Raw genomic sequence first — 15,876 nt, forward strand, 5'->3', positions numbered from 1 at the left:
AAATCACACGCACAGACACCCTGTGACGTTGCTACCTTGACCTGCTATTGCGAGGGGGGGGGCAAACAGATGGGTTTATATCTGCTTTAACACAGCACTAAGCAAAGTCTACCTCCGCTCTTCAAAGTCCTCCCCAACCAAGGCTTTTCAAAGACCATCTGTAGCAGCGCAAACTAAGACACATAAAACAAGGACGTTCTCCCCTTCTCATTTTTAATACAGGCAGGAGCAACAGGTGGGACTTTTTTTTTCTGTTCCATAATGTATTTAGCACACTAATGAGCGTGATAAATGTTCCATATAGTTGGAACCGCCACTTAAAAGAAAGGGAATGACAAACAGCGAGAGAAGTGTTCAGATTTGGGGAGGAGAGAGAGGGAGAGAGAGAGAAGGACAGAGAGAGAGAGAGGGGGCTTTCATTAACAGCCGAGCGTCTCAGATCTTTCCAGATTTCTCTGAGGACTTCTCTCTCTCTCTCTCTCTCTCTCTCTCTCTCTCTCTCTCGGCTGAAAGCGTTGAGGAGCAGAGAGGGGGGCGTGCATGAGGGCTTTTGTCTGGGCAGCAGTAGCTCCTTGCTGCTGTCGGAACGTTCCGGCTGCAGGGTTATTATTAAACCCACCATTCTCTGGGTACATGTGTGCCCAGTTGAGATAAGTCCAGGTAGAAAGTTATATAAGCTGCGGGTGATTACGGAGGAGAATGGTGCCTTTTGCCTGCACAATGTCGCCCAACTCTGCGCGGCCAGCGATAAGTGCCAAAACCAGCTAAGGACGCTCGCGCGGATGTTTTTAGTCTGGCCCTTCTCTTTGCTTTGTTTTGTTAAAAAGAAAAGAAACAAGAAAAGAAAAGAGGAAAAAGGAAAAAAAAAAAAACACAGCCGGCAGCTCATTATGGTAATATAGGGAAACAAGAAGAAGAGTAAAGCAAAAGCACAGCCAACGTAACAGCTCTCATTTACATTTTGTTTAACTCCTAAATTTACAAACATTTCAAGGCTCTAATTAACTCTGTCAGTTGTTTGTGGAATAGATTTCCAGCCAACACCACTATGATCCCAGGTTTCTTCTTTTTTTTTTTAAATGTAACAATATATATTCCGAATGTATCTTTTCTTTGTGTGTGAGAACAGCGCGATGGCTCTTGGTTTCATATGCTGGTCGACACTGTGCTATGATTAACGTGATATTTAAAAAAAAAAAATGCAAACAGAAGTGAGATCTGATTCCAGTCTATTCAAATTATACCCGCCTCACATTCAGAAAGACATATGCACACATACAAAGGTACAGAGACGCACACGCACACGTACATGCGTGGATACACACACATGCGCACGCACACACATGCATGCACACACACGCGCGCGCGCGCGCGCAGAGAATCGGCGATTGATCGTACGCGTCTAGTAGACGCGCAGACGTGCCTGAGCTTATGTCATAGTTTCACAGCAGAATACACAGCAGTTCCATCGTTGAATAAAATTTGATTGAAGTCGCAAATCAGGTAGTTTTAAAGAGATACATCTCTACAACAACCCCCCCCCCCCCACCCCCACCCCCCCTTCTGTTCTACTTTTCAGGGAATCAGCTCTGACCTCAGTTTCACACCGAAGACCATCACAGAGACTAACGATGCATTCAAAACTCTTTGGAATAATACATGTGCTTGTTTTAGGGGGTTTGTTTTGGGGTTTTGTTTTTTTTTTTGTTTTTTTTTTTCGAGCTTCTGTCAGCCTAATTAAAAAGAACAGGTTGCAGGAAGGCAGGGGAAAAGCTATGTGAGAAGCTGTCAGCAAATGCAAGCATGCCCCCTAACTGAAAGCAATACAACATCCGTCTGAATGAAAGCTCTCTACATTGAAAAGATTGTGTGCAAATGTTTGTTTGGGGGGGGGGGGGGGTTGCATATATCATAAGAGACTGATTTGAATAGACAGCAAGACAGCATGACACACACACACAAAAAAAAAAACAGATCAGTTAAAGCAAGCAGCATTGCATGAGAGGGAGAGAGAGAGAGAGAGAGAGAGAGAAGGGAAATGACAATAGAGAAAAGTGTGTCTGTGTACTTGTGAAGATGCCAGTCTATGCACACAATATTATGCAAATAGCTCTCTAGACGAGCAGTCTCTCCACAGGCCTCCCCCGGGCTAAAAGGAGCCGTCTCATTAAAAGAAAAACAGCCCCAACAAAAAGAGCTCGCGGGCAGCACTTCTCTTTAAATGTTACTTTCAGGTGGCGGTCAAAAAAACATTGCCTTGGAAACAAGTGAAATGTCAGAGGCAGCCATCATGCGATGCGTTTAGCGTGTGGTCTCCAGCAAGTGTGCAGATAGCGGCCTCGAGTTCGAACGATACGAGGAACACGCACACGCGTGCACGCGCACATGCACACACGCGGTATCCACAGCAGGCAGCAAGAAGACGTTTCCCATCAAGGCGGTGCGCGCGGAATAATGTTTCATTTCCACACACCAGCAGTTTGCACGTACACACACACACATATACATACACACACACACACACACACACACACACACACACACACACACACACACTCTCAAACACATACGCAATATCTCCATCCTCTCGTGAATAAGGCAAAACAAATTACACATCTTCCTGACAGTGGAGAAATGAATGCTGGCTTGCCAATAGTATCACCATGCTCCCTCTCTCTCTCTCTCTCTCTCTCTTTTCTCATTTACATAATGTGACACCCATAAAGGAATCCTTCAGGATATCACTGTCACTCACAGTTCTCAACCCTGCATTTATTTTTCAGCACAGTATTCAGTATTTACACCTCCTCACCCAAAAAAAAAAAACAAAAAACAAAAAAACCCACAACTCCGTGGTAGCGCTTGCGTGTACGTGCGTTGATATGCGGACGTTTGTGTTGAACAGGAAGAAACATCAGCGGAGCCAGTAAACATACTGTCGGGTGTTTGTGATTTGCTGGCCCCACAGGTGGTTCCCGGGGTGTGGGGTTCATCCGCTTTGATAAGAGGATAGAGGCGGAGGAAGCCATCAAGGGGTTGAACGGGCAGAAGCCTTCTGGAGCTGCTGAGCCCATCACCGTCAAATTCGCCAACAACCCCAGCCAGAAAACCAGCCAAGCCCTGCTCTCCCAGCTCTACCAGTCTCCTAACCGCCGATATCCAGGTCCCCTCCACCACCAAGCCCAGAGGTTCAGGTAAATACAGCATGCTCTCTGACAAACAGAGGTCTGTAGACACTCATTTATTTGAAACGAGTAAACAGTTGTTGTAAATAAGACTAACTGTACAAAAAGACATGTTCAGATGTTCCAGTCGTTAGAGAAAAAACAAAAACAATAAACAGAGCAGAGATGGGAATAGAATGAGGGGGTGGGGGTGGGGGGCTTTGGACTTTTTGGAAACCAAAACCGAGGCTGCGGATCGATCGCAACTCTGCTCACGTGAAGAAGTGTTTATAAGAGACAGTTGGGTTCTGTCATTCATTCACGTCTCCATGACAACTTAGCTCATTACGCCCACACTCATCTCACCTCCTTTTTGCGTTGTTGACTTTATGCTGTCACACCTTTACTACAGGAGTCAGATACAGACTCTCCACTAAACACCCAACAAACTCGCGCGCTAACGTAAACTTTTCTTCTTTTTTTTTTTTCTTAAATCACCAGGCGTTGACTTCAAAGTAGGATTCATAAATAGATCATTTTGGTTGGTTTTAATGAGTTTTATAACAAAGTCCTTTGCCTTTTTCGAACAACAAAGCTACCCCATGTAGATTTTTTTTCTTTTTTTTTTTGTTTGATAAGACAGAAACACAGTCTTCTGAGTTTAAACAGCCTTGATTACGCGGAGACAGTATCAAGGTCTTGAGATAGCCTCGAGATATGGGAAAGGTAACAAAGTGAATTGGATAAATTTTTGAACATTTTAGTAGAACCAGACAACCTCAAAGCCTCGTTGAAGAGAGACTTCTTTAATTCTGAAATCTCCAGGCCGTCGTCACGGACACGAAGCGCAAACACGTAAAGCAAACGCCCCACGATAAACACACAAGCTCTCACGCGCTCTTTTTTTTTTTTTTTTTTTTATCGAGCAACCCCGTCGTCTGCTTGACTACAACGCTAGCGCCAAACGCCGATACGTTAAAGATAACTCAGTAGCGCTTATTACCGCCACTCTCTGTACTAATGATACTAACCGCCAATTAATCTCGTTCACATCAAAAAAAAAAAACGGTTCTAATGGAAGAGACATGAAAAGGATGTCTCTCGTTTGCATGAATCAGGGAGCCTGATAAAGACTCCATTGTGCTCAGGGGCCATTGGAGGATGCGTGTGAAAAGCCGGAGCCAGAGGCAGGTTGGTTTCCTGACAGACTCACAGATGTCTCTACCCCCCCCCCCACACACACACACACACACACACACACACGCACGCATACGGCAGCCTATCATCGCTCCTCTGAGTCTCCTCTCCAATTTACCTATTTACTCACAAAGCGGGCTCCTCGCTCCCACAACAGCTAATTGACTAATTGGCACTTTAATTACGCCACACGTAATCCCGCCCTTTTTTGAAAAAAAAAAAAAAATCAGTCAGGTTTTGCAAGTTTTCCAACTGTTGACCTCTTAGCGGAGTTGGGAATGCGAGTGGGTTTTTTTTTTTTTTGTTTTTTTGTTGGTTTTTTTTTTTGTAAGGCAAAAGTTGGTTTGTATCGCGTAAAAAAACCCTTAATTAACCCCCGTCTCCCGTCTTTGACGGGGACTTAATAAGACGCGAGACGACGCGGGACGAGCCGTTTGAGAAATGAAGGTCATCGAGCGACCAAGCAGACTGGATCCAAAAAGCCAGTTGGGATGATGTAGCTGAGTGCTCTTCCTGGCCCATTGGGTTAGTGTTGCTAATAGAGACAGCAGGATGGTTCTCATTCCAGCTAACTGAGCACACACACACACACACACACACACACATACACACAAAAAATCCATTTAATAGTTCACTACACTTTACTTTTTTAATACTTTTGAAGTCCACTCTGAATTACTCTATGTGATGTTGTTAAATGTTCGGGGGGGGGGGGGGGGGCATGCTGAGATTCTAAAACAGTTTACGACATATCGTTTATCTCCACGCGGTATTGTATATTTACAGAAAACTTTTCTCTCTGCCACCTAAAGGTAACTTCTTGGTTTTGTTTTTTTCCATTATACAAAGCATTCTGCAGTCATCTCATTCAAATTTCAGACCGAAGCAGCGATAGAACTCAAAGGGCTTTTTTTCTTTCTTTTTTTTTTTAGATACATCACCATTATGTATCACTCCAATAACCCCAGAGAATTTTAAAATAGACTCTCCATTTAGAGCCTGCCTGAAATTTGTGATAGAAACATCATACTTTTTTTTTTTTATTAAACTTCATTAACTTTTATGTGAAACTTCATATAAACGTTCATATTTTATTCATCTTCACTTTGTTTGCGAAAAGGTCATTTCCTTAACTTACGCATGTGAAAAGAGGACGCGAAACAGACACTGTTAATCAACAGCAGTAGTGAAGGGGTCTTATTCTTTTAGAACGGGACGTTTCTCCCATGGAGTTCTTTGCTAACGCAGCAGAGACAGAGAGAGAGAGGGCACTGCTGCCTGGGTGTGGGGCTGGCCTCCTGTGATGGCGCTGTTGCTAGCCTGCCGCTTTGTAGCCGTGTTTTGTTGTTGTTGTTGTTCCTGTTGTTGTTTGTTTGTTTGTTTGTTTTTTTTGAGTGACAGTATGAGCCACCCAATGGGGCTCCACTGTGCGACAAAAAGGCCCATTGCTGGATGGGTTTCTTCCTTGAGTGAGGCAGGGATGTAGCATTAGTTCCATTGAGTGAGTCGACCATCTGCCTGGCATTAACCCCAGAACCCTCCTTCTCTTTACAGGCTGGACAATTTGCTTAATATGGCCTATGGCGTAAAGAGGTAATTAAAACTTCACCGAATGCCAGATGTCCATGTTGACAAAATGATTTTTTTTTTCTATCCTGTTTTATATCTTTTTTTTTTTTTTTCAAAAAGTCACTTGCATTCGATTCAGTTCAAGGTTGTTGTTTTTTTTTTTGTTTTTTGTTTTTTTGTTCGTTCTCTGTTTTGGTTTAATACCACTAACCACTAGTAAAACAACAGAAAGCTAAATGAATATGATTTGAGTTCAAGTGTTGGATATGCATTCTTTGATTCTGATGATCGCAGAGCTTCTCTCTCTTTTTTTATTTCTGTTATGATGTCGTTTTCCTCTGTTTTTCTTGTGTGTAGCTCTTGTTGTCAGGCGTGGTTACCATCAGATTCAGTGACTCGAACCCAGTCTCCGTCCAGTTCAGTCTCCCCGCTCTCAAATGTAACGTCGTAACTGAAATTGATAATCATCATTTTTAAGTAGCTATGAGGTAGCCATAACATAGCTTACGAACCACAGCTAAGGAGAAACATTCTGTACTGATATCTTACAGACGTAAAGATTTGTTGAATTTCTCTAGAGTTTTTTGGGATTTGGGGAGAGTTTTAAGAGCAGGACGGAGGGAGGGGTAAGAGAGACCTGGATCTCTGCAGGAAATAATGTTTCACTGCAGGTTGTGCAAGCTCTGTTGTCCTGAGTTTGCTGGTTTGTTGGGGTGGTTTTTTTGTTTGTTTGTTGGATTTGGTTTTGCTTTGGTTTGGTTTGGGTTTTTTTTGTTGTTGTTGTATTTTCTTGTTTATTTGTTTGCTTTTGCTGCTGTGGATGTTACATATAGAGAACAGCTTTTAAAAAACAACAAAAAAGGGAAAAAAAAAAAGAAAATGATAGCGCTTGTGACATTTTGTTGCATATTTTAGACTTGAGTGAATCACTTTGATGTCCAAACACCAAAGTGGAAAGGTTGTGATGGAGATTGCCGCATGTTAAATGACACAATGCATTTTGTCTTAGCTGAATGATTTGCTGGTCTATTCCACGAAGGAACCAGCTGTTATGGTCTCCAGATAATTCTGTAAAAGCCTCTCCTTTTTCTAAAGGATTCTAGAAATCTCCACACTCACAGAACTTCTCATATGACAGGTTTCCTCAACACCAACCTTGTCCGTTTGTACCACTGCAGCTAATTCAGTCAGCGTAGCCTGACAAGGCGGTTGGAAAACATTAATTATTGAATCTAGAGATGATGCAAAACAAATAAAACAATATGCAAACACAGTTGGAAGTGTTTGAAGCGATGGCGTCTCTTTTCAAAACAGTAGAAAGACAAAGAGACGTGATTATTTACTCTGTTGCAACTAGCTGTCAAACTCAGGCAAGAACTAAACACAGTAATCACACCAGGCTGTCTTCCTTAAGGAAAAAAAAAAAAAAAAAAACCTTTTGCTTTCTGAGCACGCTGAAGATAATTAATGAACGTAGTCAAGCTCAGAGGAGTGTGCAGTGCTTAGGTTGAGGTGGGCACTATGGGAGGGGTGGGGAGGCTGTAGGTCAGCTTGCTTGTTGCTATGCAACTCCTTGTCCGACCATTCCCTTTGATAGAAGAACAGAACGTGTTTGGTCCGTGCCCTAGCGAACACCTCGCTCGTTCTGCGTAAGCCAGGCCAGATCTCACCCTTATATTGTCTTAGCGATGACTTGCATTGAAATTTTAGCGTAGCCATTCATTTTTTTGTTTTCCTAGACGAACAATGGTACATAGTTTATGATTTACACGATACTCTGTGTAATTGGACTCACGCCCTGGCCATCTGTAAGGGGGCCAAGTCTTACCACGAAACACTTAGTTTACCCAATGTTATACAAATGCAAAGGACACCAGGAAAAAGCAGGATCCATTAAGTAAGGACACATACGCTGAAGCAGTGAGTGAGGCACAGATTAAAGGTCTCAGCAGTACTCGGCCAAATAAGAGGCAGGGAGCTGGCCAACCCCGTAGTCCATACCGTGCTATCGATCACAGTCAAACACTGCAGACTTACTGCAGGTGTGGGTGGAATACACTTTGTTCCTTTATGCCAACTGACTGGAAAGTGCTTCTACCATTTTCCATATGCCGTCGCTACCTAAACCAACCCCGACACCCCCCCCACCCCCCTCCACCACCACCACCACCCCGCCCACGACACCACACATACAGACACACACGTACGTGCGCAAGCCTCTCGTTTGTGTGAGAAGCTTCTCCCAGACATCTGCAGCAAAGCGGAAATCTCAATTAAAGCATACCCAATAATGCCTATAGTCAGTCCTTGAGAGGTGGCATACGAAATGAACCTTTTATCCAATTTACCTTTTATTTAAAGTGGAAATTTCCTTTAAGCGGAAAGGCAATTAAGTGAAGTCAACTGAGCATTCAAATCTCTGTATCACAGAAAGAGGAGAAAGAAAAGATTACACAAAGAATAAGAGCAGATTTACTTGGTTGCATACTAAATCTCGGATGGATTTCGAATGCATTATTCCGGCGAGTTCCTGCAATTTAGTCCACCAATAGATCCCCTCAGGAAGACGGAATGAAAAGGAAACTTTGCCTCGATTCGCGTTTTGAATGACACTGAAGTAGACCCCCTACAGCCAACGCTGGTGTTCGGCCTTTTCTTAGCAAGAATTCAATAAGCTCTAGTCGCCCGTCATTTGTTTGTGAAAGGATATCCACGCTCTCGCAATCATGTTAAATCAAGTGCAACAGATTAAAAGAAACTAGCGTAGCATAACAAAAAAGATATGAGGTATGAGGCCAGTCCCCATAAGTCAGGTTTCTATGACCGCGTCAGTTCACTAGGCGAAAGATGCTAGGTCATAAATGCTAGAGAGGATCAGATGGATCAGCTTGAAGAGAACGTGAAGTGTCGTAGTGTGTGGTTCTTGTGCTACTCAGCAGCCTACAGTACGTTAAACCAAATAAAATGAATCAAAAATGACACACAGCTGACCTCTTGTTTTTGTTCAGTTAATTCCTGATTCGGGCGTCGAAAAATGACATCTCTGAAACTCGGATCTCTTTCTTTCTTCCTCTCTCTGCTATTCTTCCTTCTTCTTCTCTCTCTCTCTCTCTCTTGCTGTCTCTATCTCTCTACTTTTCTGTTCCAGATTTTCACCAATCACCATTGATAGTATGACCAGCCTGGTTGGGATGAATATTCCAGGTCACACAGGCACGGGCTGGTGTATATTTGTGTACAACCTCTCTCCAGACTCAGACGAGAGTGTGCTGTGGCAGCTGTTCGGGCCCTTTGGGGCGGTCAACAACGTCAAAGTCATCCGCGACTTCAACACCAACAAGTGCAAGGGGTTCGGTTTCGTCACCATGACGAATTATGACGAGGCAGCCATGGCGATAGCCAGTCTGAACGGATACCGGTTGGGCGACCGCGTCTTGCAAGTCTCCTTCAAGACCAACAAGACCCACAAATCCTGAATACCTTAACACATACACACACACACACACATACACACACAGACACACACACAGAAATACACACATACATACACACACAGACACACACACACACACCTCTGTAGCCCCTTTCATCTCACGAGCACCGTACCACCGCCCAACACGGCTATTCCAAACTGGACCACAACCGACAAAACAAACCAAGAAAAGCAAACCACTGGACATGGCTTATATTGTAACTTTGGACCTATAAGCCAATGTTGCCTGAGTATTACAAAAATGAAAAAGGAAAAAAATTGCTAATTTGAAAAGAAAAAATATCCTGTTATGATACAGGAATCCTGTTGTATATTCTTTGAATTGTTGTTGTTGTTTCTTCATTTCTCTCTTCTCTTGTAAACAGTAGCAAAACCAGATCCCCTTATTTCAAAGAAGAGAATGTCCTTTCTTAGATTGAACTTTCTGGGTCTTGATTCAGGATTTTTTTGTTTGTTTGTTTGTTTTTGTTTTTGTTTTTGTTTTTTTTTTTATTATTTTATTAATCCGGATCCACTGTCGTTAGAATTAATCCTCCCTGGAAGAGAAGACGGGGAGGGGGCTCTTTTTCAAAAAAAAAAACAAAAAAAAGAAGAAGAAGAAGAAGAATCGATGATCATTCATTCATTTTTGTTGGTGTATATTTAAAAAAATCCCCCCTCCCTCCCCCCAAACCCCCCCCCCCAAATGAATTATGAGGGATGACGCCCATCATCCTTTTTTCTCTAATGCAGACAAAAAGAGTTTCTAACATTATTTTGTTTTGTATTGCAAACAAAACACACGTCTTTCCTCTCTGGGAACCGGGAGATGGGGAGGGGGGGGGGGGGGGCGGGGGGGGGCGGGACAGCTTTCCTGATGACACGTTAAGTGATTTAAAAAATAAAAAATAAAAAAAAAAACACTGTTGCCAAAGAGAAGATCTCTTTGCTTGAAAATGCGTTTAGAAAAAAAAAAAGAGAAAAAATAAAGAGAAGAAAAATCTATTTTTATAAATAATGATTAAAATAATAATTATTGAAGAATTTTTACATGAATCTGGATTTGAAAAAAAAAAAGAGAAAAATATTTTGACTGGCTAATTAGGGAAGGGGGGAGGGTCAGGTACCACCTTGTCTTGTTTGTTCTGCCGTGGTACTTTTTTGGGATCAAAGGTCGTTTGTTTTTCGGTGAACTGGATTGGCGACGGTTTGTAGGTGGATGGTTTTATCAAGGGATGCAAATTCAGGCAGGTAATCTTCGTAATTTTTATCATAGTGCGTAATTCTTCAAACGGTGATACCCAATAGGAGAGGGTGAGAGGTCTTCCTGGACCTTAAACATCTTCATAGTCAAAAACCCTTAAGGCCTCCCATCTGTCCATTCATTTTCTTTCTATCATCAGTCTATGGTAATGAATATTTACCCATGTATCCATTTAGAAAACATACAGTCTTCTCATTTGGTTTGCTCTGATTTTGTGATCTTGCATTCGAAATGTACTTCCTTTAGCGATCAACAGTAGGTGCTAAAATACATAATTCACATATCGTAAATATCCAAGTTTGTTGTTCTACGTGTTGTTTAGAGATATTTAAAAAGAGAAAAAGAAAAAAAAGAAACTTTGATGTTGGCATTAAAATGAGCTGCTGTTTTCTTTTTTCCTTTCCTTCGTTTTTTTTTTTTTCTTTTTTTCTTTTAATTGTCGGCCCCCCCCCCCATCTGGTGTGACTATTTCTCTCAGAAAAATGCCAGATGACAAATCCGGGCCTTTGTAAGAACCACTTAACGAGTTTTCTTTGGCTTGCTGACTTCTAAGTTATTTGCTGAGTGTGAAGCGTTTGTCAGACTTCAATAATAATTAGCTAGTTTTGTTAGTCTAGATATTTGTTTCCTTAAAGGATCTATTACAACTGTGTCTTTATTTGTTGTGTATGAATAGATAATATATAGTCTACTTTTGTTTTACAATATCTATATCTATATGAGTTGTCACTGTTTTTCTGTTTGAGCTTGTCTTTTTCATATGACGACTTTACAAAGTGATGGTTCAGTTTATTTAGAAAACTCGTGAGCAATCCTGTTTAATATGTTGTCATGTCGCTTGTGGGAAAAAAAACAAAAAAAACAAAAAGGATTTCCTTTTTATTAATTTTATTATCTTATTTTCCGCCGCGGCAAAAGAACTCGAACAAAAAGCTTAGAGAATAACTGTATTCATTTATAGATTGGTTGACCATTTTTGTTACTTAAATTATTTATTTATCTAAATTATTTATTTATTTATTTATTTGTTATTTATTTGTTCGTTTGTTTGTTTGTTTGTTTGTTTGTTATGTTGTATGTGTTTTTTTGCGTGATTCTGGTACAGGGAGGGTGGGGGTGAATCTCAGACAAAGGGAACAAAAGACTAGGGGAGAGTCTCCTCCATTAGTCCAGTGCACTGAGAACTTTTAGTACGTTGTGCTTTGTACCAATATATCAAAATTACAATATAAAAAAATTTAAAAGTTCGAAAACTTAAAAAAATGACAAAGAGGGTTGGTGACGCTCTTCCCTTATTACTAGAAACAGTTACTCGCTATGCATAACCTAGTTGATAGTTAAATTTGCTATTGCTTTTTTCTTCTTGTCTTGTTAAACGAAAATCTTTAAATCTTTTTCAATAAAGTTTAGTCTTAATAGAATGTTAAAACAGTTGTTCTGGTTCAATATAACCTGTGATAAGTTTGTGTAGTTTTAAAAAAAAAAAGAATAAAGCCGCTTCCCGCCCTCCCTCCAAACACTACCGTTGCTTTGTGATTAAAACTTTATGCAAAATGTGGGTCTGTAACATAGTTTTCTCATGGAATTTTATAACATCATACATTAAAAAAAGAAAAAAAGGCTTTACCACTTTGAATGAAATTGTATATGTCCATTCTCTAGGATTATTCATTGCACTGGACCAATCAGTGAAGTTTTTTCATTCCAAAACTCCGCCTTCCTCTTCCATCACATTTGCAGATGACATCACAATTTCTGAAGAACATTGACGCTGACTGATTGTACTGATTGCAAATGATAGGCTAACAGGAAATATTTAATAGATTACACCCATTATATATTTTGTACGATATAGTATATTTTGAGAGGTTAACGTGGTAAATGGGGACTGGGTGGGGGTGGGGGTAGGGGACGGGTCCGGGGGTGGGGGGGTGGGGGTTAGTGAACAGGCTCGCGTTGAGACGACAGAACCCAGTGTGTGTTGGAGATATATATATTTCCACTCAGATACGTACATTGCATAGACACTCTCTCATTCCACCGTAGTTACGCTACTTTCATCATCCGACCATTTGCTGCTCTGCCTTCTTAGCAGCAGCTGCACCCCTCTCGCAAAGCCCCAATGTTGTTGGGTGTTTCAATTATGCAACGACCCCAGTAGAATGTTGCTCTGGTGTGTGTACAATTTTTTTTTTTTTTTTCCTTTTTGTTTGTTTTCCTTGGGTAATATCATTTTTTTTTGTTTCGTTTCGTTTCGTTTCGTTTTGTTTTTGTTTTTGTTTTTGTTTTCCTTCCTTTATACTTTTTAATATCACTCTCTTGCGTGTCATTGTACACTTTCGAGCGAGCGCGCATATGAACATGCGTGTGTGCGTGCGTGCGTGCGTGTGTGTGTGTGTGTATTAGTGGGAGTGTTTGAAACATGGGGCTACGTTGCTGCAGTCTTTGCCCAAACCCTGTGGCTCTCGTTCCCCCGGTAGCGCCTTAGAGTGGCAGCCAGCCAGTAGGAAACCAACAGGCAGTAGTGTAGGAGGGAAGGTTAAGTGAAGAACAAGGCTCTTGTCATTTCTCATTTTCTCCTGAAATGTGTTTGTTTACTATCTGAGAATCTATAAATCTTTAAAGACAAAAAAAGAAGAAAAAAAAAAAACGTTCACTGGACCAAGCCGGTCTCTCCTACTTATGTTATTACTTAACTGTCAATTATTAATTATTGTTATTATGATTACTATTATTCTTATTGTCCTTATTCTTATTATTAATCAAATTACTGCGATGAATGACTTCATGTTATCCTTGCTAGTTTAGGTCATTTCTGAAACTGGAAACAAAATATTGAAAAAAAAAATATCTTGCTGTAAATGTTTTTTTCTTTTTCATAAACTGTTGTGTTTGAATTATTTGTACTTTTGAATGTTGGGACAATAAAATGAGGTGTTGAAAACTGTAGTGTCTTGTTGAAAGGAAATGTGACTTTTATTATTATTATTATTATTATTATTATTATTATTATTATTATTAATATTATTATTATTATTATTATTAACAGTAAAGAAACACACATCTATCTATTTCTATTCACAAAAAAGACTCCTCCAAACAAACACAAGTCTAACAGAATTTAATAATTGAATCTCTGAGGTATTTTAAAATGATCATGTAATTGCCCTAGAGTCAGTTGAGTGCAATGCTGTTACCATAAACAGGCCCAACTGTGAGTTCACAGTGCCCCCTACATCTGTCCTGGTGTATTAGATGCACTTGTTTCTCTCTCTCTCTCTCTCTCTCTCCCACACTGGAGGTTTCTTAAGTTCAGCTGTGAGTGAGGGAGGGAGAGAGACAGACAGACAGACAGACAGACCCACCTGAAGTGGTTGCGACATTCTTAATGCAATTACAGCATAAACTGTTCTGATTTTCTCAAGGAGCATTTTCTACCACTTCAAGTTATTGGGTTTTTTCTTCTCCTTTTTTTTTTTTATATATAAAGGTGCGCCAGTTAAAGCAATTTTCGCAAAGGACATTTCGTGACTCTCCAAACTTTTCTTTGTGTGTGTGTGCGTGTGTGTGTGTGTGTGTGTGTGTGCGTGCGTGTATGTGTGTGTGTGCGTGCGTATGCATGTGTGTGCGTGTGCGTGTGTGTGTGTGTGTGTGTGTGTGCCGTAAACAGTTTAAGTCATTTTCTCAAGGAACATTTTCCAGCAGTGTGTAATCTCTTGGGTGAAAACAAAAGGACAAGGGGACATGGAGCTAATCAGAGCCGTGGAAAGGCTATTCAGCCTGGCTCTCTTCTCACACTGTTAGTGACTTAATGAGCTGAGAATCTCATGAAGCCAGGAATATGACAACATGACTCATTCTGCCCAAACCAACCACCACCCCCCTCCCCCTTCCCCTTAAACACCCCACCCCCACACACACACACACCCCAACTTCTGCCGGGTGACTTAAGGGAACAAAGACAGTGGAGAGAAAATCTACCTGAAATAACACTGAGAATTGGTAAAGGTGCGGTAACACCTCCGCCGCCATATAGCGGTGGCGTAAATCATTTATAGAGAGGAATGAATGTTTTATGTACATAGTTTCCAAGCAAGTGGCATCTCTCAGAAACATCTGTTGCCATAGGTAAGGGGAGAGGTTTTGTTTCCAGCCATCCTAACTTCTGACACATCTGTAGCTCCGTGCGTAAACACGGTTCGTGTCACTCACAATGAGTTACCACGCTTATTGATGACAGATCCACGAATACATATGCATCTCCACAGTTACATGATCAGAAATTTCATTAAAAAGCATGTGTAGTAATATTATTAACCTGTGAACACAATCGTTACATTCTTTTAACGTGGAATCCTTCAATATTTTACTTGCAGGGTCAAGGTTTAACAGTTTTGTTTTAGATTTGGTACCTTGTGCGTTGCAATTCCTATTCCCCCTCACTCCCACAGTCGACCGTCAACACAATGTGCTCAGTCTACGACAGAGAGGTGGCAGACGGTACATTGGGCTCTCGTGTAACATCAACAGAATATCATACAATGCACTGCGGTATGCAATAAAATGCACTGCAATGTACAGTGTGTGGTATGAGTTACAGAAGAGCAGAAGAGGACAACATGACACGCTATATATGATACCAACACACACACACACACACACATATATATATATGTATATATATATATATATATATATATATATATATATGTATGTGTGTGTGTGTGTGTGTGTGTGTGTGTGTGTTTATATACATATATATATATATATATATATATATATATATATATATAAAAACACATAACAGCATTTGGTAATATGGAGATGTGAATAGTAAATGTGTAGAAGCCATGACAGATGGAATATTGTAAGTGCTTGGACAGTCAGTGCTCAATTAGTTATTTTGTCAGGTCTATGAGTTGGAGGCTAGAGACTGTTGTGGAACAAAGAGGATCATTTTGTTCAGGACGACGTCAATCGTTTTGGTCAATGGTAAATCAGTTCCCGTTTTGCGCACTCTTTCCAAGGTGTGTCTTTTTCACACGTGGCCGCGCTGTTTCACAATATGAAGATGACCCTGATCAAGTGAAATTTCCAACAGCTACTGCAGCCGAGAAGCTGAGAAGAGTAATGTTTACTCATTCTCTAGTTCCTTGAGTATCACAGAGAATGGTTTCGCTCTCAAGATTATCACGACGCTTCGAGATTAT

The 15,876-nt window shown here is 40.9% G+C and overlaps 1 protein-coding gene across 2 annotated transcripts in view; it reads left to right on the forward strand.

The window, feature by feature from the left end:
* Nucleotides 1–9,406, forward strand: part of elavl4 (ELAV like neuron-specific RNA binding protein 4) — a 64,855-nt gene extending 55,449 nt beyond the window's left edge. Inside the window, exons 7-9 of one of the 2 annotated variants that reach the window (XM_030783891.1) lie at nt 2,957–3,194; nt 5,916–5,954; nt 9,079–9,406. In XM_030783891.1, the coding sequence (XP_030639751.1) occupies nt 2,957–3,194; nt 5,916–5,954; nt 9,079–9,406 (605 nt within the window). The remainder of the gene's footprint in view (nt 1–2,956; nt 3,195–5,915; nt 5,955–9,078) is intronic. The other variant, XM_030783892.1, reaches the window with a different exon arrangement.
* The last annotated feature ends 6,470 nt before the right edge of the window (nt 9,407–15,876 follow it).

The sequence above is a fragment of the Chanos chanos genome, chromosome 9 (assembly GCF_902362185.1).
Source record: "Chanos chanos chromosome 9, fChaCha1.1, whole genome shotgun sequence".
Classification (NCBI taxonomy): domain Eukaryota; kingdom Metazoa; phylum Chordata; class Actinopteri; order Gonorynchiformes; family Chanidae; genus Chanos; species Chanos chanos.